At 43.8% G+C, this 25,000-nt stretch overlaps 1 protein-coding gene across 2 annotated transcripts in view; it reads left to right on the top strand.

The window, feature by feature from the left end:
• The window catches only part of col2a1b (collagen, type II, alpha 1b), an 86,493-nt gene that overhangs the window by 31,098 nt on the left and 30,395 nt on the right, over positions 1–25,000 (top strand). For both annotated transcript variants that reach the window (XM_045691949.1, XM_045691950.1), the window contains 18 exons: positions 256–309; positions 1,626–1,679; positions 2,417–2,470; positions 2,912–2,956; positions 3,150–3,203; positions 4,373–4,417; positions 7,970–8,023; positions 13,545–13,643; positions 13,905–13,949; positions 15,952–16,050; positions 16,271–16,324; positions 19,511–19,618; positions 20,037–20,090; positions 21,372–21,470; positions 22,046–22,099; positions 22,560–22,658; positions 24,228–24,281; positions 24,664–24,717. In XM_045691949.1, coding sequence (XP_045547905.1) covers positions 256–309; positions 1,626–1,679; positions 2,417–2,470; positions 2,912–2,956; positions 3,150–3,203; positions 4,373–4,417; positions 7,970–8,023; positions 13,545–13,643; positions 13,905–13,949; positions 15,952–16,050; positions 16,271–16,324; positions 19,511–19,618; positions 20,037–20,090; positions 21,372–21,470; positions 22,046–22,099; positions 22,560–22,658; positions 24,228–24,281; positions 24,664–24,717 — 1,179 coding nt within the window. The remainder of the gene's footprint in view (positions 1–255; positions 310–1,625; positions 1,680–2,416; positions 2,471–2,911; positions 2,957–3,149; positions 3,204–4,372; positions 4,418–7,969; positions 8,024–13,544; positions 13,644–13,904; positions 13,950–15,951; positions 16,051–16,270; positions 16,325–19,510; positions 19,619–20,036; positions 20,091–21,371; positions 21,471–22,045; positions 22,100–22,559; positions 22,659–24,227; positions 24,282–24,663; positions 24,718–25,000) is intronic.

The following is a 25,000-nucleotide window of genomic DNA, read 5'->3' as shown; positions in this document are numbered from 1 at the left end:
TCAGACTGAATCAGCAGTCGTGTATCCGTCTATCCCCCAGGATGCACTGTTTTCTAATTGAATTTCAATTTCTGCCTTGGGGGGAACTAATTAGCATGAAAACCTAAATATGTAAATTATTTATTGATTGATTAAAAACATGTTCTTTTTTTATCTTTTACTATTTATGTATTGTATTTTTTTCTTCTTTCATTCAATATTGTAACTAACTGGCCTGCTGGCCCTCTTCTCCCTTCCGTCCTGTCTCTGCTGTAGGGTGAGGCTGGCAAACCTGGCAAAGGTGGTGAACGTGGGCCTTCTGGTCCTCAGGTATGGTTTCATTTATCTCTTCGTTATCTGTTATTGGTTCATTAATCTGTTAATATATCTGTTCATTTATCTACTCACAGTTTATATCACTACCTATTCATTCTGCCTCAGTTATTGCATTTGTACACACATTATATCCTAATATGATCAGTCAAGAAGAGAAGAGTATTTGACAGACATAACTGGCATACCATCTACAGTTAGAAGACTCTCTAAGATGATTCAGTCAGATACAGTCCAGTTAGAAGACTCTCTAAGATGAATCAGTCAGATACAGTCCCGTTAGAAGACTCTCTAAGATGATTCAGTCAGATACAGTCCAGTTAGAAGACTCTCTAAGATGAATCAGTCAGATACAGTCCAGTTAGAAGACTCTCTAAGATGAATCAGTCAGATACAGTCCCGTTAGAAGACTCTCTAAGATGATTCAGTCAGATACAGTCCCGTTAGAAGACTCTCTAAGATGAATCAGTCAGATACAGTTGAGTTAGAAGACTCTCTAAGATGATTCAGTCAGATACAGTTGAGTTAGAAGACTCTCTAAGATGATTCAGTCAGATACAGTCCAGTTAGAAGACTCCCTAAGATGAATCAGTCAGATACAGTCCAGTTAGAAGACTCGCAAAGATGATTCAGTCAGATACAGTCCCATTAGAAGACTCTCTAAGATGAATCAGTCAGATACAGTTGAGTTAGAAGACTCTCTAAGATGAATCAGTCAGATACAGTTGAGTTAGAAGACTCTCTAAGATGATTCAGTCAGATACAGTCCAGTTAGAAGACTCCCTAAGATGATTCAGTCAGATACAGTTGAGTTAGAAGACTCTCTAAGATGATTCAGTCAGATACAGTCCAGTTAGAAGACTCCCTAAGATGATTCAGTCAGATACAGTCCAGTTAGAAGACTCTCTAAGATGATTCAGTCAGATACAGTTGAGTTAGAAGACTCTCTAAGATGATTCAGTCAGATACAGTCCCGTTAGAAGACTCCCTAAGATGATTCAGTCAGATACAGTCCAGTTAGAAGACTCTCTAAGATGATTCAGTCAGATACAGTTGCGTTAGAAGACTCTCCAAGATGATTCGGTCAGACAAGACGAAGAGAGAAAGAGCTGTCCTCTACTAAGTCAACCCTGATGTCACCTGGCCCTCTGGCCCCTCTGGACATCATATGCCTGGCTCTAAACCAGACCATACCAGAGCAGGAAACCAGATCCTGAGAATAACTGAATAATCATTTAATTCTCTCTCATCTCTCCATCTATCTTTCTCTCTCTCTCTTTTTTTGAATGTTATTCTCTTCTTCTCTACAACAGGGAACTCGTGGATTCCCAGGAACTCCCGGTCTGCCTGGAATCAAGGGGCACAGAGTGAGTGATGTCATAGGAATGATAATACCAAATATACACTTTTTATTTAACCTTTACTTTACCAGGTAAGTTGACTGAGAACACATTCTCATTTACAGCAACGATCTGGGGAATAGTTACAGAGGAGAGGAGGGGGGGGGATGAGTGAGCCAATTGGAAGCTGGGGATGATTAGGTAGCCAGATTCTGAATTTAGCTAGGACACCGGGGGTTAACACCCCTACTCTTAATCTTATGATAAGTAACATGGGATCTTTAGTGACCACAGAGAGTCAGGACACACGTTTAACGTCCCATCCGAAAGACAGCAACCTACACAGGGCAATGTCCCCAATGCCCTGGGGCAGAGGAAAGCGTGCCTCCTACCTGCCCTCGGGCACCACTTCCAGCAGCATCTGGTCTCCCATCCAGGGACCAACCCTGCTTAGCCTCAGAGGCAAGCCAGCAGTGGGATGTCCGGTGGTACTGTATGCTGCTGGCACTAATATGTAATATGGCATCTTCAAATGTGTTCTTTCCTGTCTAGCTGATTTTAGTGTCATTGTATGTTTTCTGTTGTTCTGCTGCTGCCACATCATCCGGTCAATGAGCCAGTAAAGATGCTATGAATAATCCTTCACTGCTTTTGACTCTTGGCTCTCATCAGTCAAATCAAATGTATTTTATAAAGCCATTTTTACATCAGCCGATGTCACAAAGTCCTGCTCTCATGATATTGTCTGTATCTCCTGTTTCCAGGGCTATCCAGGTCTTGATGGACTCAAGGGAGAGGGTGGAGCTGCTGGTTCTAAGGTGGGAAGGACTCTACAACAGAATCCTCTCTCTCTCTCTCTCTCTCTCTCTCTCTCTCTCTCTCTCTCTCTCTCTCTCTCTCTGTCTCTGTCTCTCTCCCTCTCTCTCTCTCTCTCTCTCTCTCATTTTAATCTCACACATATCCTGGTTTACTTTCTTGTCTGTTTGTCATGTTGGGAGACCTGTCTAAACTTCTCTTCTGTACCGGAAACATCTCTTGAACTGTCTCCCTTTTTGCTCTCTCTCTCTCTCTCTCTCTCTCTCTCTCTCTCTCTCTCTCTCTCTCTCTCTCTCTCTCTCTCTCTCTCTCTGTCTCTCTCTCTGTCTCTCTGTCTCTCTCTGTCTCTCTCTGTCTCTCTCTCTCTACTCTCTCTGTCTTTCTCTCTCTTTCGCTTTCTCTTTCTCTCTCTCTCTCTCTCTCTGTTCTGTTCTCTGTTGTAGGGTGAGTCTGGTGCTCCCGGTGAGAATGGCGCTCCTGGACCAATGGTGAGTACAGATGCAGAAGTGATGCAGCATACTGTATCTGTCACATTGATTAGCTCCTGTAGACTGAGAACTACTCTCAATAGATCTGCCACACATAAGATATACAATATCTGATATGTTACTGATCAGTTGTACAGATAATCCTGTTTACCTGTGCTCCTCTCTCTCTCTCTCTCTCTCTCCCGCTCTAAAGGGACCACGTGGTCTGCCCGGTGAGAGAGGTCGTCCCGGACCCTCTGGTTCTGCTGTAAGTACCTTCTCCTGGCCTAGGACTCAGCCTGTAACCTCCTGCTTAGAACTCATTCTAGAACTCCCCCCTAGAACTCAGCCTGTAACTTCCTGCTTAGAACTCATTCTAGAACTCCCCCCTAGAACTCAGCCTGTAACTTCCTGCTTAGAACTCATTCTAGAACTCCCCCCTAGGACTCAGCCTGTAACCTCCTGCTTAGAACTCATTCTAGAACTCCCCCCTAGAACTCAGCCTGTAACCTCCTGCTTAGAACTCATTCTAGAACTCCCCCCTAGGACTCAGCCTGTAACCTCCTGCTTAGAACTCATTCTAGAACTCCCCCCTAGAACTCAGCCTGTAACTTCCTGCTTAGAACTCATTCTAGAACTCCCCCCTAGAACTCAGTCTGTAACCTCCTGCTTAGAACTCATTCTAGAACTCCCCCCTAGAACTCAGCCTGTAACCTCCTGCTTAGGACTCATTCTAGAACTGGCCCCCTAGAACTCAGTCTGTAACCTCCTGCTTAGAACTCATTCTAGAACTGGCCCCCTAGAACTCAGCCTGTAACCTCCTGCTTAGAACTCATTCTAGAACTCCCCCCTAGAACTCAGTCTGTAACCTCCTGCTTAGAACTCATTCTAGAACTGGCCCCCTAGGACTCAGTCTGTAACCTCCTGCTTAGGACTCATTCTAGAACTCCCCCCTAGGACTCAGTCTGTAACCTCCTGCTTAGAACTCATTCTAGAACTCCCCCCTAGAACTCAGTCTGTAACCTCCTGCTTAGGACTCATTCTAGAACTCCCCCCTAGAACTCAGTTTGTAACCTCCTGCTTAGGACTCATTCTAGAACTGAAAATAGAGCTCCCAGAACCGTGTAACACGGCCATGGTCTCCACTCATACCAGTCCCAGATCCGTACCCAGACCCATTGATCACAGATGTCAGGCCTTACCTCAACAGGCCGTAGTAACCTCACAGTTAGGAAAGTGAAAGTGAAGGACCTGAACCTCAAAGTCAAAACACAGACAGAGAGAGAACTTTAGCTGGCTTATAGCTATCTCTCTGTTGCATACAATTATTATTGAATGATAATTTGACGTCATGACATCGATCATTATGTCTCAGTATATGTTATTGAGCTGGTTCTCTGCTGTGTGGTGACAGTATCTTGTCTTTCTTCTGTCTAGGGCGCTCGTGGTAATGACGGTCTGTCTGGCCCTGCTGGTCCTCCCGTAAGTCTTATAGGTTTATTCATTGTTTCATTTCACTATACAGTATATACACTGCTCAAAAAAATAAAGGGAACACTTAAACAACACAAATGTAACTCCTAGTCAATCACACTTCTGTGAAATCAAACTGTCCACTTAGGAAGCAACACTGATTGACAATAAATTTCACATGCTGTTGTGCAAATGGAATAGACAACAGGTGGAAATTATAGGCAATTAGCAAGACAGCCCCAATAAAGGAGTGGTTCTGCACAGACCACTTCTCAGTTCCTATGCTTCCTGGCTGATGTTTTGGTCACTTTTGAATGCTGGCGGTGCTTTCACTCTAGTGGTAGCATGAGACGGAGTCTACAACCCACACAAGTGGCTCAGGTAGTGCAGCTCATCCAGGATGGCACATCAATACGAGCTGTGGCAAGAAGGTTTGCTGTGTCTGTCAGCGTAGTATCCAGAGTATGGAGGCGCTACCAGGAGACAGGCCAGTACATCAGGAGACGTGGAGGAGGCCGTAGGAGGGCAACAACCTAGCAGCAGGACCGCTACCTCCGCCTTTGTGCAAGGAGGAGCAGGAGAAGCACTGCCAGAGCCCTGCAAAATGACCTCCAGCAGGCCACAAATGTGCATGTGTCTGCTCAAACGATCAGAAACAGACTCCATGAGGGTGGTATGAGGGCCCGATGTCCACAGGTGGGGGTTGTGCTTACAGCCCAACACCGTGCAGGACGTTTGGCATTTCTCAGAGAACACCAAGATTGGCAAATTCGCCACTGGCGCCCTGTGCTCTTCACAGATGAAAGCAGGTTCACACTGAGCACGTGACAGACATGACAGAGTCTGGAGACGCCGTGGAGAACGTTCTGCTGCCTGCAACATCCTCCAGCATGACCGGTTTGTTGGTGGTTCAGTCATGGTGTGGGGTGGCATTTCTTTGGGGGGCCGCACAGCCCTCCATGTGCTCGCCAGTGGTAGCCTGACTGCCATTAGGTACCGAGATGTGATCCTCAGACCCCTTGTGAGACCATATGCTGGTGCGGTTGGCCCTGGGTTCCTCCTAATGCAAGACAATGCTAGACCTCATGTGGTTGGAGTGTGTCAGCAGTTCCTGCAAGAGGAAGGCATTGATGTTATGGACTGGCCCGCCTGTTCCCCAGACCTGAATCCAATTGAGCACATCTGGGACATCATGTCTCGCTCCATCCACCAACGCCACGTTGCACCACAGACTGTCCAGGAGTTGGCAGATGCTTTAGTCCAGGTCTGGGAGGAGATCCCTCAAGAGACCATCCGCCACCTCATCAGGAGCATGCCCAGGCGTTGTAGGGAGGTCATACAGGCACGTGGAGGCCACACACACTACTGAGCCTCATTTTGACTTGTTTTAAGGACATTACATCAAAGTTGGATCAGCCTGTAGTGTGGTTTTCCACTTTAATTTTGAGTGTGACTCCAAATCCAGACCTCCATGGGTTGATAAATTGGATTTCCATTGATTATTTTTGTTGTCAGCACATTCAACTATGTAAAGAAAAAAATATTGAATAAGATTATTTATTTCATTCAGATCTAGGATGTGTTGTTTAAGTGTTCCCTTTATTTTTTTGAGCAGTATATATATATATATATATATATATATATATATATATATATATACTGAGTATACAAAACATTAGGAACTGCTCTTTCCATGACATAGACTGACCAGGTGAATCCAGGTGAAAGTTATGATCCCTTATTGATGTCACTTGTTAAATCCACTTCAAATCAGTGTAGATGAAGAGGAGGAGACAGGATAAAGAAGGATTTTTAAGCCATGAGACAATTGAGACATGGATTGTGTATGTGTGTCATTCAGAGGGTGAATGGGCAAGACAAGACATTGAAGTGCCTTTAAACAGGGTATGGTAGTAGGTACCAGGCACACTGGTTTGTGTCAAGAACTGCAACACTGTTGGGTTTTTCACACTCAACAGTTTCCAGTGTATCAAGAATGGTCCACTACCTAAAGGACATCCAGCCAACTTCACACAACTGTGGGAAGCATTGGAGTCAACATGGGCCAGCATCCCTGTGGAACGCTTTCAACACCTTGTACAGTCCATGCTCCGATGAATTGAGGCTGTTCTGAGGGCAAAAGCGGATGCAACTCAATATATATATTTTTTATTTAACCTTTATTTAACTAGGAAAGTCAGTTAAGAACAAATTATTATTTACAATGACGGCCTACCAAAAGGCAAAAGGCATCCTGCAGGGACGGGGGCCTGGGATTAAATAAATAAATAAATACAATATAAATATAGGACAAAACACACATCACAACAAGAGAAACAACAGAACACCACATAAACACCACCACATGACAACACAGCATGGTAGCAACACAACATGACAACAACATGGTAGCAGCACAAAACATGGTACAAACATTGTTGTTCACAGACAACAGCACAAAGGGCAAGAAGGTAGAGACAACAATACATCACACAAAGCAGCCACAACTGTCAGTAAGAGTGTCCATGGTTGAGTCTTTGAATGAAGAGATTGAGATAAAACTGTCCAGTTTGAGTGTTTGTTGCAGCTCGTTCCAGTCGCTAGCTGCAGCGAACTGAAGAGAGGAGCGACCCAGGGATGTGTGTGCTTTGGGGACATTTAACAGAATGTGACTGGCAGAACGGGTGTTGTTTGTGGAGGATGAGGGCTGCAGTAGATATCTCAGATAGGGGGGAGGGAGGCCTAAGAGGGTTTTATAAACAGGCATCAACCAGTGGGTCTTGCGACGGGTATACAGAGATGACCAGTTTACAGAAGAGTATAGAGTGCAGTGATGTGTCCTATAAGGAGCATTGGTGGCAAATCTGATGGCCGGATGGTAAAGAATATCTAGCCGCTCGAGAGCACCCTTACCTGCCGATCTATAAATTATGTCTCCGTAATCTAGCATGGGTAGGATGGTCATCTGAATCAGGGTTAGTTTGGCAGCTGGGGTGAAAGAGGAGCGATTACGATAGAGGAAACCAAGTCTAGATTTAACTTTAGCCTGCAGCTTTGCTATGCGCTGAGAGAAGGACAGTGCAACGTCTAGCCGTACTCCCAAGTACTTGTAAGAGGTGACTACCTCAAGCTCTAAACCCTCAGAGCTAGTAATCACACCTGTGGGGAGAGGGGCATTCGTCTTACCAAACCACATGACCTTTGTTAGTAAGGTGTTCCTAATGTTTTGTGTACTCAGTGTAGGTGTACTATGGGCCAGTTTCCCAGGCACAGATTAAGTGTAGTCCTAGACTAAAAAGCATACACAATTCAAGTATTTATTAAAAGTGCTTATTAATCTACCACTGGGCTTAATCTGTGTCCAGGAAACCCGGCCCTAAATGTCTCATCAGAAATGTGATTGCAATACACCTGGATGCACTTGCGGTGGCAGCAGTGTCTGTTGACTCACTCCCTTCTTTCCGCTCTCTCTCCCTTCCCTCTCTTCTCCCTTTCCCTCCCCTCCCTGCCCACACTCCTCACCTCTCCCCCTCCCCTCTCTCCACACCTCTCTCTCTATAGGGCCCAGTTGGTCCTGCTGGTGCTCCAGGCTTCCCCGGCTCTCCAGGTTCTAAGGTATGTCACTGATCTTCACCCTTCTACCCCCCCCTCTCTCTCTCTCTCTCTCTCTCTCTCTCTCTAACTCGCTCTCTCTAACTCTCTCACTCTCTCTCTCTCTCTCTCTCTCTCTCTCTCTAACTCTCTCTCTAACTCTCTAACTCTCTCTCTCTCTCCCCCTCTCTCTCTCTCTCTCTCTCTCTCTCTAACTCTCTCTCTCTAACTCTCTCTCTCTCTCTAACTCTCTCTCTCTCTCTCTCTCTCTCTCTCTCTCTCTCTCTCTCTCTAACTCTCTCTCTCTCTAACTCTCTCTCTAACTCTCTAACTCTCTCTCTCTCTCTCTCTCTCTCTCTCTCTCTCTCTCTCTCTCTCTAACTCTCTCTCTCTCTCTCTCTCTAACTCTCTCTCTCTCTCTCTCTCTCTCTCTCTCTCTCTCTCTCTCTCTCTCTCTCTCTCTCTCTCTCTCTCTCTCTCTCTCTCTAACTCTCTCTCTCTAACTCTCTCTCTCTAACTCTCTCTCTCTCTCTCTAACTCTCTCTCTCTAACTCTCTCTCTCTCTCTCTCTCTCTCTCTCTCTCTCTCTCTCTCTCTCTCTCTCTCTCTAACTCTCTCTCTCTCTCTCTCTCTCTAACTCTCTCTCTCTCTCTCTAACTCTCTCTCTCTCTCTCTCTAACTCTCTCTCTCTCTCTCTCTCTAACTCTCTCTCTCTCTAACTCTCTCTCTCTCTCTCTCTCTCTCTCTCTCTCTCTAACTCTCTCTCTCTCTAACTCTCTCTCTCTCTCTCTCCTCTAACTCTCTCTCTCTCTCCCTCTCTCTCTCTCTCTCTCTAACTCTCTCTCTCTCTCTCTCTCTAACTCTCTCTCTAACTCTCTCTCTCTCTCTCTCTCTCTCTCTCTCTCTCTAACTCTCTCTCTCTCTCTAACTCTCTCTCTAACTCTCTCTCTCTCTCTCTCTCTCTCTCTCTCTCTCTCTCTCTCTCTCTCTCTAACTCTCTCTCTCTCTCTCTCTAACTCTCTCTCTCTCTCTCTCTCTCTCTCTCTAACTCTCTCTCTAACTCTCTCTCTCTCTCCTTCTCCTCTAACTCTCTCTCTCTCTCCTCTAACTCTCTCTCCTCTAACTCTCTCTCTCTCTCTCTCTCTCTCTCTCTCTCTAACTCTCTCTCTCTAACTCTCTCAACTCTCTCTCTCTCTCTCTCTCTCTCTAACTCTCTCTCTCTCTCTCTCTCTAACTCTCTCTAACTCTCTCTCTCTCTCTAACTCTCTCTCTCTAACTCTCTCTCTCTAACTCTCTCTCTCTCTCTCTCCCTCTCTCTCTAACTCTCTCTCTCTCTAACTCTCTCTCTCTAACTCTCTCTCTAACTCTCTCTCTCTCTCTCTCTCTCTCTCTCTCTCTCTCTAACTCTCTCTCTCTCTCTCTCTCTCTCTCTCTCTAACTCTCTCTCTAACTCTCTCTCTCTCTCTCTCTCTCTCTCTCTCTCTAACTCTCTCTCTCTCTCTAACTCTCTCTCTAACTCTCTCTCTCTCTCTAACTCTCTCTCTCTCTCTAACTCTCTCTAACTCTCTCTCTCTCTCTCTCTCTCTCTCTCTCTCTCTCTCTCTCTCTCTCTCTCTCTCTCTCTCTACGTCAAGGAAGGCTTTTTTGCGTGTGTTGTTTTTTCTCTCTCTCTCTCCGCTTGGGACTGATTCATTCCTTCTGAACGATAACTTGTGTGTGTGTGTGTGTGTGTGTGTGTGTGTGTGTGTGTGTGTGTGTGTGTGTGTGTGTGTGTGTGTGTGTGTGTGTGGTGTGTGTGTACTGCCTGAAGTCTATAGATCCCATGCTGTACTGCTGGTTTCACTTTCATCTGTCGTCTGTCTCAGTCTCTCCCAGTCAGGGAAATCATTTAAGGATTCAGCTATAGGACTAGGGTTGCTTACCAAAGTTACCGGAAACTTCAGTAATTTTGGTAAATAACAGAAAATGTATGTCCATCTATTGTAACTTTGGTGATTTATACTTGAATAACTTTAAAACATGTATTCATACATATATATATATATATATATATATATATATATATATATATATATATATATTTAAATATATATCTGTGTCCATATTGTCCATGAGTTTCTAGTAAATAGACCATATGTTCAATAGAAAATAGACTAATTAATGAAAAAAAAACATCTAATCAACAATGGCATTATTTTAAATGAACTCTGCAACTCTTACAATGATTGACTTTCTTCACAACTGCCACCAGTTTGACAACAAATGCATGTTGACATACTAAAAGAGTGTAAAAGAGTGTAAAAGAGTGTAAAAAAAGTGATAGAATATGAAACACCATATTGACTAAGTTGATGGTTTATATTTTGAAAAATGTTTTACAGCTTTTTTTTTTTTTAACAAAAATCTTATTTCATAATTTAATATATTATATGTTTGATAAGGCCACACAGAGGGGCACTTGTTTAAATCTGAAGGACCCAAAAGGGCCACTAGATGTCTTGTGATAAATTACATAAAATCCTTGAAAGATACCAACATTCTGGTAGTTTTAAAAGTAAACCTTGAAAGTTTCCAGTAATATACCCTCCCTTTGCAACCCTAATCATGTGAATAACTTCATGACCTTTAACCTCATTATAACCAGAGACAGAGGCTCTATCTGAACTCTATAAAGGACACCCTGTCCTGAGCATATTTACAGACCAAAACCCCTGTGAGAAGAGAAGGCCTTGGACGAACTGCTTCATGACTAGAGACAGATGCCAAAGGATCTGGGGGCTGTGTGTGTGTGTCTGTGTGTGTGTGTGTGTGTGTGTGTGTGTGTGTGTGTGTGTGTGTGTGTGCGTGCGCGTGTGTGTGTGCGTGTGACTGTGTGTGTGGCTAATGTTAAAAAAACACACAGCGAGACAGTAACTTGACCCAGAACGACAGTGTGTTACACTATATATACAAAAGTATGTGGTCTGCACAGAGCCCTGACCTCAACCCAATCGAACACCTTTGGGATGATTCGGAACGCTGACTGCTAGCCAGGCCTAATCGCCCAACATCAGTGCCCGACCTCACTAATGCTCTTGTGGCTGAATGGAAGCAAATCCCCCACAGCAATGTTCCAGCATCTAGTGGAAAACCTTCCCAGAAGAGTGGAGGCTGTTACAGCAGCAAAGTGGTGGGTGACCAACTCCATATTAATGCCCAGGATTTTGGAATGAGATGTTCGATGAGCAGGTGTCCACATACTTTTGGCCATGTGGTGGACCTCTAGAACCCTCCAGAAAATCTATAAACAGTCAGGTTTAAGTTTACCTGTTAATTCCTGCTGCGCTCTGCTAATAAAACTCGGGTCGTCCTCGCAAAAAGAGTTTTCTAACCTCGAGGGTCTTTCCTGGTTAAATTAAAGGCTGAATGAGATGACGTATCCTCAGCTTGTCTAACATGTAAATTCAGGATACCCAAAGACATGTATTCATTAACACTACGTTGGTTTGATTTGATTTATTACGATCCCCATTAGAAGACGCCAATGGAGACAGCTAGTCTTACTGGGTCCGACACATAATGAAGAAGACATTACAGACAAAAGACTTAACAATTTACATACATTTAAAAGCGTGTGTGTGTGTGTGTGTGTGTGTGTGTGTGTGTGTGTGTGTATCATCTATTGGTTTGAATATGAGTATAAGTTTTCTACAAAGGAAAAGCATGTTTAATTGTTCCCTGCGTGCCCATGTACAGCCAATGGCTCTGCCTGCCCTAGACTATCAGGCAGGGACAGTAACATTATGGACTACCGAAGGGTGGGACTAATAACAACAAGATAACTCATGTAAAATATACTTTGTCCGTAAAATGTATATAGGTTCAGAACGTTTGTTAAACAGCACAGTTAAAAAATATATGGCAAATAGAAATCAAACTGGATGGTCTTCAGTGATAGATGGGAGGGGTTGAGGGTAGCTGAAGGACGGGACTAAAAACAAACAAGGGATAACTATTGTAAAAATATACTGTGTCTGTAAAATGCGTATAGTATGTAATAAGCAGGAAGTAGAAGCCTAAGTGTTGTTGTCAATTACTTTACTCCAGTTAGGGGAGGGGTGGTAGGGTTAGGGGACAATAATAAAAGAAAATCTATTTAAAAAAAATGTATATATATATAATATGTATTTTATATATATAGATATATAGATATATAGATATATAGATATATAATATATGGGGGATTGGAAATGATGCAAACCGTTACATTGATGGAACCACAATGTCACCGTCGTCGTAAGGAGTGGACCAAAATGCAGCGGGTAAAGTGCTCATCTTCTTATTTATTAAAGGAAAAACACTTAAACAAAACAAACGACGAAAACAGTCCAGTAAGGTGCACAGATACTGGAAACAACCACCCACAAACACAAGTGAAAACGAACACACTTAAATGTGGCCTCCAATTAGAGACAACGACAACCAGCTGCCTCTAATTGGAGGTCATTGAAAAACACAACATAGAAATAGAAAACTAGAATAAACATAGAAATAGAAAATATAGAACATAAATCAAAAACCCCGAAACACACAAAACAAACACCCCCTGCCACACCCTGACCAAACTACAATAACAAATAACCCCCTTTACTGGTCAGGACGTGACACACAATCTATCTGAAATATTAAAGCTGAACCCCTCCCTAAAAAAAAAAAAAAAAACATTATGGACTACATCCAAGGCCAAAAATACCAATCTCTCTACCACCACTTATACACATGCAACTTATATTATGTCATCCTACTAAGTCAAAACACCATGGTAACAACAGTTAGGAATTTCATTAATTTCATTCACCCAGTTTCCCAAAGGCTGTGACCTCACTACGCAGCGCTATGATTGGTTGATGTCTGTAGTAAAGGGTCGGAGCCTTGTCTGACAATATTCAGTCAGGATAACTCTCCTCATTCTATTTCATTAGACCAGTAGGCCTGGAAACCATTATACACGTGGCTCTGGCTACTGCACTTTCCACACAGCCCCTCATAAAATAGCTTTCACATAAAAGTTAAGGTTCATTTCATTTTGCCAAAAGTACTGTTTCTTCTTTTTATTCAAATGCAGCCAATGTTGCTGTAACACTTTTACTCTTCACTTCATTTGTCTGCCATAAAAGTACCTAGACTTTATAAAGTCTTTGTATGGAAATTACCTACTTGGTTTTTCAATTAAGATTAAACACTTCTGACTTAATTTTGACAAGATTTGAAAACTTTAATAAACTTTGTTTATTTGACATCATGCAAATCCTAAAACCAATCAAACAGAATCGTCAATTTGCTCATAGAGACTCTTTACTGAAATGATGCAGTCTAATACATTACTGACTGACTGACTGATTGGATTATTGATTCATTCATAGAATAATTGATCAATTGATTGTTTGTGTGATTGATTTAATGATTTATTGGATTATTGAATAATTTATAGATAAATTGATCGATTGGTTGTTCGTTTGATTGATTGATTGAAGTGTTGTGTTATTGATTGATTGTTTCTCTCCAGGGAGAAGCTGGCCCCACCGGTGCTCGTGGACCTGAGGGCGCTCAGGGACCCCGTGGAGAGTCAGGAACCCCTGGATCTCCCGGACCCGCCGGTGCATCTGTGAGTGTCCCCATAAAAAGTGGCCCCACAAAAAAAGTGGCCCCATAAAACAGTGTCCCTGTAAAACAGTGTCCCCACATAAGTGTCCCTAAACAGTCCCCATGAGTGTCCCCATAAACCTGTGTGTCAGTGTTCCAAGTCACATGACTAGGGCTTTTCCTGATTGAACTATGACCTTAAGTATTGTACTATAAGATATGGCCATATGAAAGAATGTCTCTCATTCTAACTAGTATGTTCTTCCTCTGTCCTTCCCTACAGGGTAACCCTGGTACTGATGGTATTGGTGGATCTAAAGGATCAGCTGTGAGTATACCAGACAACCTCTTCTCTGTCTCGCTGTCTCCCTCCCTCTCGTCTCTGTCTCCCTCTCTCCTTTGTCTCTGTCTCCCTCCCTCTCTCCTCTTCTCCTGTCTCCCTCCCTCCCTCTCTCCTCTGTCTCTGTCTCCCTCCCTCTCTCCTCTGTCTCTGTCTCCCTCCCTCCCCCTCTCCTCTTCTCCTGTCTCCCTCTCTCCTCTTCTCCTGTCTCCCTCCCTCCCTCTCTCCCCTGTCTCTGTCTCCCTCCCTCTCTCCCCTGTCTCTGTCTCCCTCCCCTGTCTCTGTCTCCCTCCCTCTCTCCTCTGTCTCTGTATCTTATAGCCCTACTACTATTCTCACATTGTGACTGCTGTCAGGTTTCAAGGTTTCAAGTTTTAGTAGTCGTATGTACAGGATACACATGGTAGACGCTTTCTAATGAAATGCTTACCTGCAGGTTCCTTCTGCACAATGCAACAACAATAAGAAATAATACAAGATCAGAATGCTTCAGTAAAATAGGATAAACATTTATAACATTTGTTTTACAGCAGTATACTCTAAATATAGTCCACGTCCACAGTAAAGGCAGGGTCATCTCCAATGAAGTCAAATAACCTTCCGTTTTATACATCAACTTCCTTTTTATTAGAGTTAAATAATGTGTGGGATCTGCTAGTACTAGAATATGGTTTATGAATAGAGGTCATTGTAAGGACAGACGCTGGGAGATGAGAAGCAAGTACAGGGAGTGAACATTTAATAAATAACCGACATGAAACAAACAAGGACAGCGTCTGGACAAGGGGAAACTTAATGACAATAATGCTGACACGGGGAACAAACTGAGGAACAGACAGATATAGAAGGGGAAATCAACAAAGTGAAGGAGTCCAGGTGAGTCCAATATTGCGCTGATGCGCGTAATGATGGTGACAGGTGTACGTAATGATGGGTAGCCTGGTGCCCTCGAGCGCCCAGAGAGGTGGAGTGGAGCAGGCATGACAGTCATATCTAAACTACTAGGATATCTGCAGAGATAACCAGGCTGTCTCTATTGGCCCTGAGTTTCCTACAGTATATGAAATCCACATATTAGAAGTCTTGTTGTGACTGGTCCACTGGTCCAGTCTGAAAACCTTAGATAGACAGCAGTTCCCACATTATGAAGCCCACCCTCGACACTGGAATTTGTATTTATTGTGGATGCAATCTCATCTCCGTTATCCTAGGCCTAGGGCCAGGAGTTTCTCCTAACCATGTGTCCTTACCTGACCAGGAGAAACTTTGAACAAGAGTTTTTCCATTTACCTGATCAGGTGACGTGGTTAGGAAAAGCTCTTGGTCCTAACTTCCTCCTAGAACAAGAGACCATTAGAATCATTTAAATCAGAATCAGTCAGGTGTGTTATGTCACTTTGAGTTAGTTATGGCCAGACATGGGCCAGACACACACACACACACACACACACACACACACACACACACTCTGTCACTTACATAATAGTCAAGCAGACTGCAGCTGATACTTGGCGCTGGATTGAAGGAGTGAGATCAAGGTCCAGGCATGTCTGTAGCTCAAGGACCTCTCCCACCTGATCCACCCACTAACTCATGTTACACTGAAGCCATATATTTATATGTATATATTTCTTATTCCGTTCCTTTACTTAGATTTGTGTGTATTAGGTAGTTGTTGTGGAATTGTTAGATTACTTGTTAGATATTACTGCACTGTCGGAACTAGAAGCACAAGCATTTTGCTGCACTCACATTAACATCTGCTAACCATGTGTATGTGACCAATAACATTTGATTTGATTTGAGCCATACATCTAAAAGCCTAGATAAATAAAGTTATAGATTTTTTTCCCCTCATTGATCTACAAGCTACAGTGAACAACTTTATTTTCAGATCTCAATATCATGGTGTTACTCTGTTTAGTGTTCCCTGATCATTTCAGCGTGACGATTGATTGATTGATACGTGATTGATATATCTCCACTACAGGGTGCTCCTGGTATCGCTGGCGCGCCTGGCTTCCCCGGGCCCCGTGGCCCTCCAGGACCCCAGGGAGCCACTGGACCTCTCGGACCAAAGGGAACATCTGTACGTCCAAACTGTCTCTCCTCAAATCTGTTTCTCCAAACTTGTTATAATATGTAATGAATGTCAGGGATGGTACGAGGTATATGTAGTATAGTAAAATACTGTTATGTAGTGTGATTCAGTTTGCATTTCAAAGCTAGTAATATACAACTTCAATGGTTGTAATCGTACTTCATTGGTCTGTAATGATGACCCATGTGTTTTTTGTCTTCCTCTTTAGGGTGACCCCGGTATCCCAGGTTTCAAGGGTGAGGCTGGACCCAAGGGAGAGCTTGTGAGTGTTATTATTTTCAAGCTGCTGCTCTTACCACTGTGCTTTTGTCTGAACTCTGTCTGTGTTGCTGTCTCTGCCTCTCTCTCTCTCTCTCTCTGTCTCTGTCTCTCTGTCTCTCTCTGTCTCTCTGTCTCTATGTCTCTGCCTCCGCCTCTCTCTCTCTCTGTCTCTCTCGGTCTCTGTGTCTCTGTCTCTCTTTCTGTCTCTATGTCTCTGCCTCTGCATCTCTGTGTCTCTCTCTGTCTCTGTGTCTCTCTCTCTCTGTCTCTCTCTCTGTGTCTCTGTCTTTCTCTTGTATGTCTCAATCATTCTTTTGTCCTTCCTCTCTGATAGCCTAAGTAATCCCTCAACATACTGGACAAGGTCCAAGAGTTCATAACACCCCACGAAACACATACACAGTATGGAGAGCATCCCAGATTTCTTCCAGACGGTAACAGAGTTTGTAACTGGTCACAGGGGAGTCCTATTTATTTATTACCGCTCAACAATCCAGCATTAGGACTACTAATGGCCCAGGCAAGCAACAGAAAAACATTTTATGATAGTTTCTGCAAGAAAATCAAGATGGCTTATTTATCATGAGAATTCATCAAAAAGATTGAGAGCCAGCTTTGCTTACAGAAAGTATTTACCTGTAACGGCCGTCGTCAGAATGAGACCAAGGTGCAGCGGAGGATGTGTTCATCTTGAAAGGTTTTAATGACCGAATGAACACTTGCAAAAGAAAACACGAAAATGACAGCCAAACAGTTCTGTCAGGAATAACAAAACACTAGACAGAAAACATTCACCCACAAACCCCAAAGGAAAAACAGGCTGCCTATGTATGACTCCCAATCAGCAACAACGATCTACACCTGTTCCTGATTGAGAGCCATACACGGCCGAAACAAAGAAAACCACCAACATAGAAAAAGAAACCTAGAATGCCCACCCATGTCACACCCTGGCCTAACCAAAAATAGAGAACAAAAAACCCTCTCTATGGCCAGGGCGTTACAGTTCCCCCCCAAAGGTGCGGACTCCGGCCGCAAAACCTGACTCTAAAGGGGAGGGTCCGGGTGGGCCTTCCTACGGCGGCGGCTCTGGTGCGGGACGTGGACCCCGCTCCACCCTCAGCTTAGCCCACTTAGGTGGCGTCCCTGGCTGCGCTGGAGGACTGGCGGGCGACCCTGGCTGCGCCCGGCTGGCGGGCGACTCTGGCGGCTCTGGCCCAGGATTCACCAGGCTGGGGAGACATGCAGGAGGCCTGGCTCTGGGCGCAGGCACAGGACTCACCAGGCTGGGGAGACCCACAGGAGGCCTGGTCAGAGGAGGAGGCACAGGATGTACCAGGATGGGGAGACCCACTGGAGGCCTTGTCCTGGGAGGAGGCACAGGATAGACCAGGCTGGAGAGACCCACTGGAGGCCTGGTCCGAGGAGGAGGCACAGGATAAACCGGGCTGTGGGGGAGCACTGGAGTTCTGGTGCGTAGGCTTGCCACCCATACTCCAGGCTGAATGCCCACTCTTGCCCGGCACGGGCGGAGCGCAGGCATAGGAAGAACTGAACCCTCCCAGCGTCCTGGAGACACAGTGCGCAGCGCCGGCGCAGGATAGCCTGGACCGAAACAGCGCACTGGAGACCAGACGCGCAGAGCTGGCACAATCCGTCCTGGCACGATGCCCACACTCGCATGGCACTTGCAGGGGGCTGACCTATAGCGCACCGGGCTATGAGCGCACACTGGGGACACCGTGTGCTTCACAGCATAACACGGTGCCTGACCAGTACCACGCTGCTTCTGGTAAGCACGGGGAGTTGGCCCAGAATTCGATCCTGGCTCTGCCACACTCCCCGTGTGCCCCCCCAAAAAAAATGTGGGGGCTGCCTCTCGTGCCTGTTGCGCTCCCTTGCCTCATACCACCGCCTCTCAGCTTTTGCTGCCTCGATCTCCCACTGCGGGCGGCGATACACCACAGCTTGAGCCCATGGTCCCTTTCCGTCCAGTAATTCCTCCCACTGCCAATAATCCTGAACCTTCTGCTCCTTCCTCTCACGCTGCTTGGTCCGTTGTTGGTGGGTGAATCTGTAACGGCCGTCGTCAGAATGAGACCAAGGTGCAGCGGAGGATGTGTTCATCTTGAAAGGTTTTAATGACCGAATGAACACTTGCAAAAGAAAACACGAAAATGACAGCCAAACAGTTCTGTCAGGAATAACAAAACACTAGACAGAAAACATTCACCCACAAACCCCAAAGGAAAAACAGGCTGCCTATGTATGACTCCCAATCAGCAACAACGATCTACACCTGTTCCTGATTGAGAGCCACACACGGCCGAAACAAAGAAAACCACTAACATAGAAAAAGAAACCTAGAACGCCCACCCATGTCACACCCTGGCCTAACCAAAAATAGAGAACAAAAAACCCTCTCTATGGCCAGGGCGTTACATTACCAAGCTGCAGAGATCTTACTTAATGATAAGAGAGAACCCACTTTCTCTTTTTGTTGAGTCTTCCCACCCAGCTTCACCTAACATCAGCATAGCCTTGAACAGTTTCTCTCTCTTCTTAGTATATTAGCTATAGTGCCCTCAACCTCAAGTCATCTTGCAGTACAATCTTTCAATTGAATTGATTGATTTTAGAGATGACGGATATTAAATCAAATCAAATGTATTCATAAAGCCCTTATTACATCAGCTGATATCTCAAAGTGCTGTACAGAAACCCAGCCTAAAACCCCAAACAGCAAGCAATGCAGGTGTAGAAGCACGGTGGCTGGGAAAAACTCCCTAGAAAGGCCAAAACCTAGGAAGAAACCTAGAGAGGAACCAGGCTATGAGGGGTGGCCAGTCCTCTTCTGGCTGTGGCGAGGTGGAGATTATAACAGAACATGGCCAAGATGTTCAAATGGTCATAGATGACCAGTAGGGTCAAATAATAATAATCATAGTAGTTGTCGAGGGTGCAACAGGTCAGCACCTCAGGAGTAAATGTCAGTTGGCTTTTCATAGCTGATCATTCAGAGTATCTCTACCGCTCCTGCTGTCTCTAGAGAGTTGAAAACAGCAGGTCCGGGGACAAGGCAGCACGTCCGGTGAACAGGTCAGAGTTCCATAGCCTCAGGTAGAACAGTTGAAACTGGACTATGTGATTAAATGTGATTACTGACATCCAGTTGTTTTTTGTTTAGGGACCAGCCGGTCCCCAAGGAGCACTTGGCCCTGCAGGAGAGGAAGGGAAGAGGGGACCCAGAGGAGAGCCCGGCGCTGCTGGACCTCTTGGACCTCCCGGAGAGAGAGTGAGTACCACCCATGTTATCACCCATGTTATCACCCGTGTTACCACCCGTGTTATCACCCGTGTTATCACCCATGTTATCGCCCATGTTATCACCCATGTTACCACCCATGTTATCACCCATGTTGTCACCCATGTTATCACCCATGTTATCACCTTGTCAGAATACACACGGCCACCTATCATTCCAAAACCACTTGTCGAGGCGCTATGTGTTCTGTATGCCGTAAAACTGACAGGAAATGACACGAACAGCTACTATACCTGCGTACGGTCACAGGAAGGGCTGTCCGTTCCATTTTATATTCATCACACACCATGGTCTCACTCCCAGCGTTAAATGTTGAATCGTTTTTTCTTTTCTTTTCTTCTTCCTGTCCTAACCCTGAACCCTGTTGTTGTTTTTTGTTTTTGTTTAGGGCGCCCCCGGTAACCGTGGTTTCCCAGGTCAGGATGGCCTGGCTGGTCCCAAGGTGAGCGTCACCATGACAACGTGGTCCCGGGGGATGGGCTTATCGTTAAGGGAGGGGGAAACTAACTGCTGTGGTACAGAAAATGAACAGGATACATTCACATCAACTGAATAGGTTACTCTAAAACTGGCAGGACTAGAGAGATAAATGATATAATACATGAGTCAGCAGTGACATGGCTGTAAATCTGAAACCATGATGATCATGGAAGATAGACTTGTCCACAGCACTGCAGAGTCATATACACAGTCAGCCGAGCATTTAATCCAGTTAAACATCCTGTGTTTGAATATTAGTGACAATTCTTCCTCGCTGACTCAAATCGCTGATATATTGGAATCCTTAGGCAATTGCAACTCAATCTGACTAAAATATTCTGTGACAATATTTAGTCACAGCTATGAATGACAGAAAATGATGAGGCACAAAGAAACACAGAGCTTCTATTGGCGTCAGTGGAGTCAACTGTAATTCCACTATTAACCAGCAGAGGTCAGCCCCAACCTCATCCACACCACCAACTCCAGACCCGACGTCTCAGACTGGAAGCATTTCATTTCATTATAAATGTCATATTATTCACTTTTTATTCCTATTCATTAAATATGGTGAATGAGTCAGAAGGAATATTTTCTCAGTTCATGTCAAGACAACTTGACCCCCGTCATTTTGACATGTCATTTTCCACGTCCTCAGAGGCCAGGTTGCCTAGCGTAGCCTCCGTGTGAAGTGACTGCGGAGATAGATGGAGAGGATGTTATCCATACAGAGGTGAATTCTAACTTCCACTCAAGTCAAATTGATGTCAATTCGACTTAAACGGAAGTTAGGATTCGCCCCGGAGTGACTGACTCATTGTCCTTCTTAAAAATAATCGAAACCCCCATGACACTTCACAAGATGACTATCCCAGAAAAACAAAGATAGAGGAACACACAGATATCTGTAACGGTCTGTTGAGGTTTATTAAGGGACAAACAGACAGGCTTACATTTCAGTGTGTCACACTGTCAGACACTTCCCTCAGAGTCTCTTCAGTTACATTTGACCTCCTAATGCAGGGTCTACTGTAGCCTCATATAAAGTGGCTGTGGAGATAGACGTGTCTTGATTGGTTAATGTAGTGATTTGTTGATTCATCCATTGATTAATTGATTGATTGGTTTATCTCCACTGAGTGACTGTATCATTTGACCTCCTAATACAGGGAACAACTGGCGTTGGTCTTAATTGATTGATTGAGATTCTCCATTGAGTAGCACATTTGTCTTCTTAATCCAGGGAGCCCCTGGCGAGCGTGGAGTCGGCGGCGTGTCTGGCCCTAAGGGAGCCGGCGGTGACCCTGGACGCCCTGGCGAGCCCGGTCTTCCTGGCGCAAGAGTAAGTTCCACTCTAATATCTTTCTGCCGTCAGCAGTATGTATCAATGCTCTGGTAAGATAGAACAGTTCTCCAAACTATAGGTTGAATAACTGAGCCAATACATTATCTCTGTAGTTATGACATCATCATATTGTACCTATGCTACCCCAGGTCTTTTGTGATTAAATGTTACTGTAGTCATTTAGCAGACACTTTTATCCAGCGACTTACAGTAGTGAATGCATACATTTCATACATTTTTTCTCCGTACTGGTCCCCCATGGGAATCGAACCCACAACCCTGGCGTTGCAAACACCATGCTCTACCAACTGAGCCACACTGTGACATCATCATATTGTACCTATGCTACCCCAGGTCTTTATTAAATGTTACTGTAGTTTGGTCTCAAATCTCTAGCATCATTAAACATATCGTGCACATCGTCACATCGTGCAATGGCTACACTACCAAGACATTATCCCTGGAGATTAGACTCACATACAGTATACTTTAGAGTTTTGATGAGTCCAAGTTGGATTTCTCAGGCCTTTTAGGAAGTTTGATCTATATGTGTCTCTCTGCTTGTCCTGCAGGGTCTTACTGGTCGTCCTGGCGATACTGGTCCTCAAGGCAAAGTTGGACCTGGTGTAAGTACGCTGTGATTGTTGTTTGTTTTGATCAATAACTGTAAAAATATGTTTATTTTTCATTTTTATTTTAAACATGAACTTGATCACTAGATGAATCAGTACGTTCACAGGAATCTGACCAATGATTTATATAGACACTAGATGAATCAGCACGTTCACAGGAATCTGACCAATGATTTATATAGACACTAGATGACTGCCTGGGTTTATATACATCATTGACTCTGACAGTGTAGAAAATCCCTCAGGTGCATGACTTGACGATTTACTTTCACATTGAATTCATGTGCAACTCTATCAAATATCCATCCAGACTTCCCAGTCAGACGTAACTTTACGTTATTAGGATGTCTCATCTGCTGATGAAAAACGGGCTTCACAAATGAATGTGATTGCAAGATGAATTGATTGATTGATCCTCGATTGATGGACTGACCCTCCTGTGTTCACCATGTAGGGTGCTGCTGGTGAGGATGGTCGCCCCGGACCCCCTGGCCCTATGGGAGCGCGCGGTCAGCCTGGTGTGATGGGATTCCCCGGACCCAAGGGAGCCAACGTGAGTGTCACTGTTTGATTGATTTATTTATTTATTGATTAGGTGTTTGATTGGTTGATTGATCGATTGATTAGGTGTTTGATTGGTTGATTGATCGATTTATTTATTGGGTGTTTGATTGGTTGATTGATCGATTGATTAGGTGTTTGATTGGTTGATTGATTGGTTGATTGATTGATTGATTTATTGGGTGGTGTCACGGTTTTCGAAAGGAGAAGTGGACCAAAGTGCAGCGTGTGTGTGTGTCGTTCCACATTTTATTTATACTGTGAAACTATGCAATACATAAATAAACTGAATGTCAAAAACAACAAACCGTGACGCAGAGGTGAAACATACACTGACTCAAAGCTAATCTCCCACAAACCCAAGTGCAAAAAAACACTACGTAAGTATGATCTCCAATTAGAGATAATGAGGACCAGCTGCCTCTAATTGGAGATCATCCCAAACAAAACCAACATAGAAATGCAAAACTAGAACATGAACATAGAAATAGAAAAACACTCCCTGTCACGCCCTGACCTACTCTACCATAGAAAATAACATCTTACTATGGTCAGGACGTGACAGGTGTTTGATTGGTTTATTTATTTATTTATTGGGTGTTTGATTGATTGATGGATTGATTTATTGGGTGTTTGATTGGTTGATTTATTTATTTATTTAGTGGGTGTTTGATTGGTTTATTTATTTATTTATTGTGTGTTTGATTGGTTTATTTATGTATTTATTTAGTGGGTGTTTGATTGGTTGATTTATTTATTTAGTGGGTGTTTGATTGGTGGATTTATTTATTTATTTAGTGGGTGTTTGATTGGTTTATTTATTTATTTATTGTGTGTTTGATTGGTTTATTTATGTATTTATTTAGTGGGTGTTTGATTGGTTGATTTATTTATTTAGTGGGTGTTTGATTGGTGGATTTATTTATTTAGTGGGTGTTTGATTGGTGGATTTATTTATTTAGTGGGTGTTTGATTAGTTTATTTATTTATTTATTTAGTGGGTGTTTGATTGGTTGATTTATTTATTTAGTGGGTGTTTGATTGGTTTATTTATTTATTTATTTATTGGGTGTTTGATTGGTTGATTTATTTATTTATTTAGTGGGTGTTTGATTGGTTTATTTATTTATTTAGTGGGTGTTTGATTGGTTTATTTATTTATTTAGTGGGTGTTTGATTGGTTGATTTATTTATTTAGTGGGTGTTTGATTGGTTTATTTATTTATTTAGTGGGTGTTTGATTGGTTTATTTATTTATTTAGTGGGTGTTTGATTGGTTGATGGATTGATTTATTTGTTTATTGGGTGTTTGGTTGATTGATTGATTGATTGATTGATTGATTGATTGGTTGATTGACTGATTGATTGATTTATTTATTGGGTGTTTGATTGATTGATTGATTGATTGATTGATGTATTTTAAAATATGGAGATGATATATCTCCTCAGTAGGGCTCTACTCAGAGCTTGGACACTAGCTGCCATGGACAGTGTTTGTCTACTCTGCATACAGCTGGACATCCTTTGTGACTGATTGGTGGGTGTGTTTTCCTGTGACTAGGGTGAGCCTGGGAAGGGAGGAGAAAAGGGACTTCTTGGTGCCCCAGGTCTGAGGGTAAGTCATTTCTCTGTTGATCACCTAGACAGACACAGACTGCCTTATGGGTAGAAATGTGTCAGAGTAAACATACCTTATGCCCTCCTAGAAAGGATATAAATATGAAATGAATTCAGATTCAGCCAAATACTGCTGCAAATCATAAATAGCCTGCTACATTATTTTTGATTTTATGTATAATGTAAAATATGTAGAAAACACTGGTATCGTTAGGAAACCATTCTACGTACTCAGTTTATCCCTAACCAGTAGCGATAGTTCTAATTATATCTATCAGTCATCTGGCTCCCATGGCCCCATGTATGGCCTCCACACTGATGATATCGCTCTCTGGCTTTCTCTCCTTCTCTCACATCCCTCTCTCTCTCTCTCCCTATAGGGTCTTCCTGGAAAGGATGGTGAGACAGGAGCTGCTGGACCACCTGGCCCTGCTGTGAGTATCTCTATCTGTCCAATCACACTCTGCTGCTGTGAGTATCTCTACCTGTCCAATCACACTCTGCTGCTGTGAGTATCTCTATCTGTCCAATCACACTCTGCTGCTGTGAGTATCTCTATCTGTCCAATCACACTCTGCTGCTGTGAGTATCTCTATCTGTCCAATCACACTCTGCTGCTGTGAGTATCTCTATCTGTCCAATCACACTCTGCTGCTGTGAGTATCTCTATCTGTCCAATCACACTCTGCTGCTGTGAGTATCTCTACCTGTCCAATC

The sequence above is a fragment of the Salmo salar genome, chromosome ssa12 (genome assembly GCF_905237065.1).
Source record: "Salmo salar chromosome ssa12, Ssal_v3.1, whole genome shotgun sequence".
Taxonomy (NCBI): domain Eukaryota; kingdom Metazoa; phylum Chordata; class Actinopteri; order Salmoniformes; family Salmonidae; genus Salmo; species Salmo salar.
Note: the sequence above shows the minus strand (reverse complement) of the source record. Positions and strands in the feature narration are given on the sequence as shown.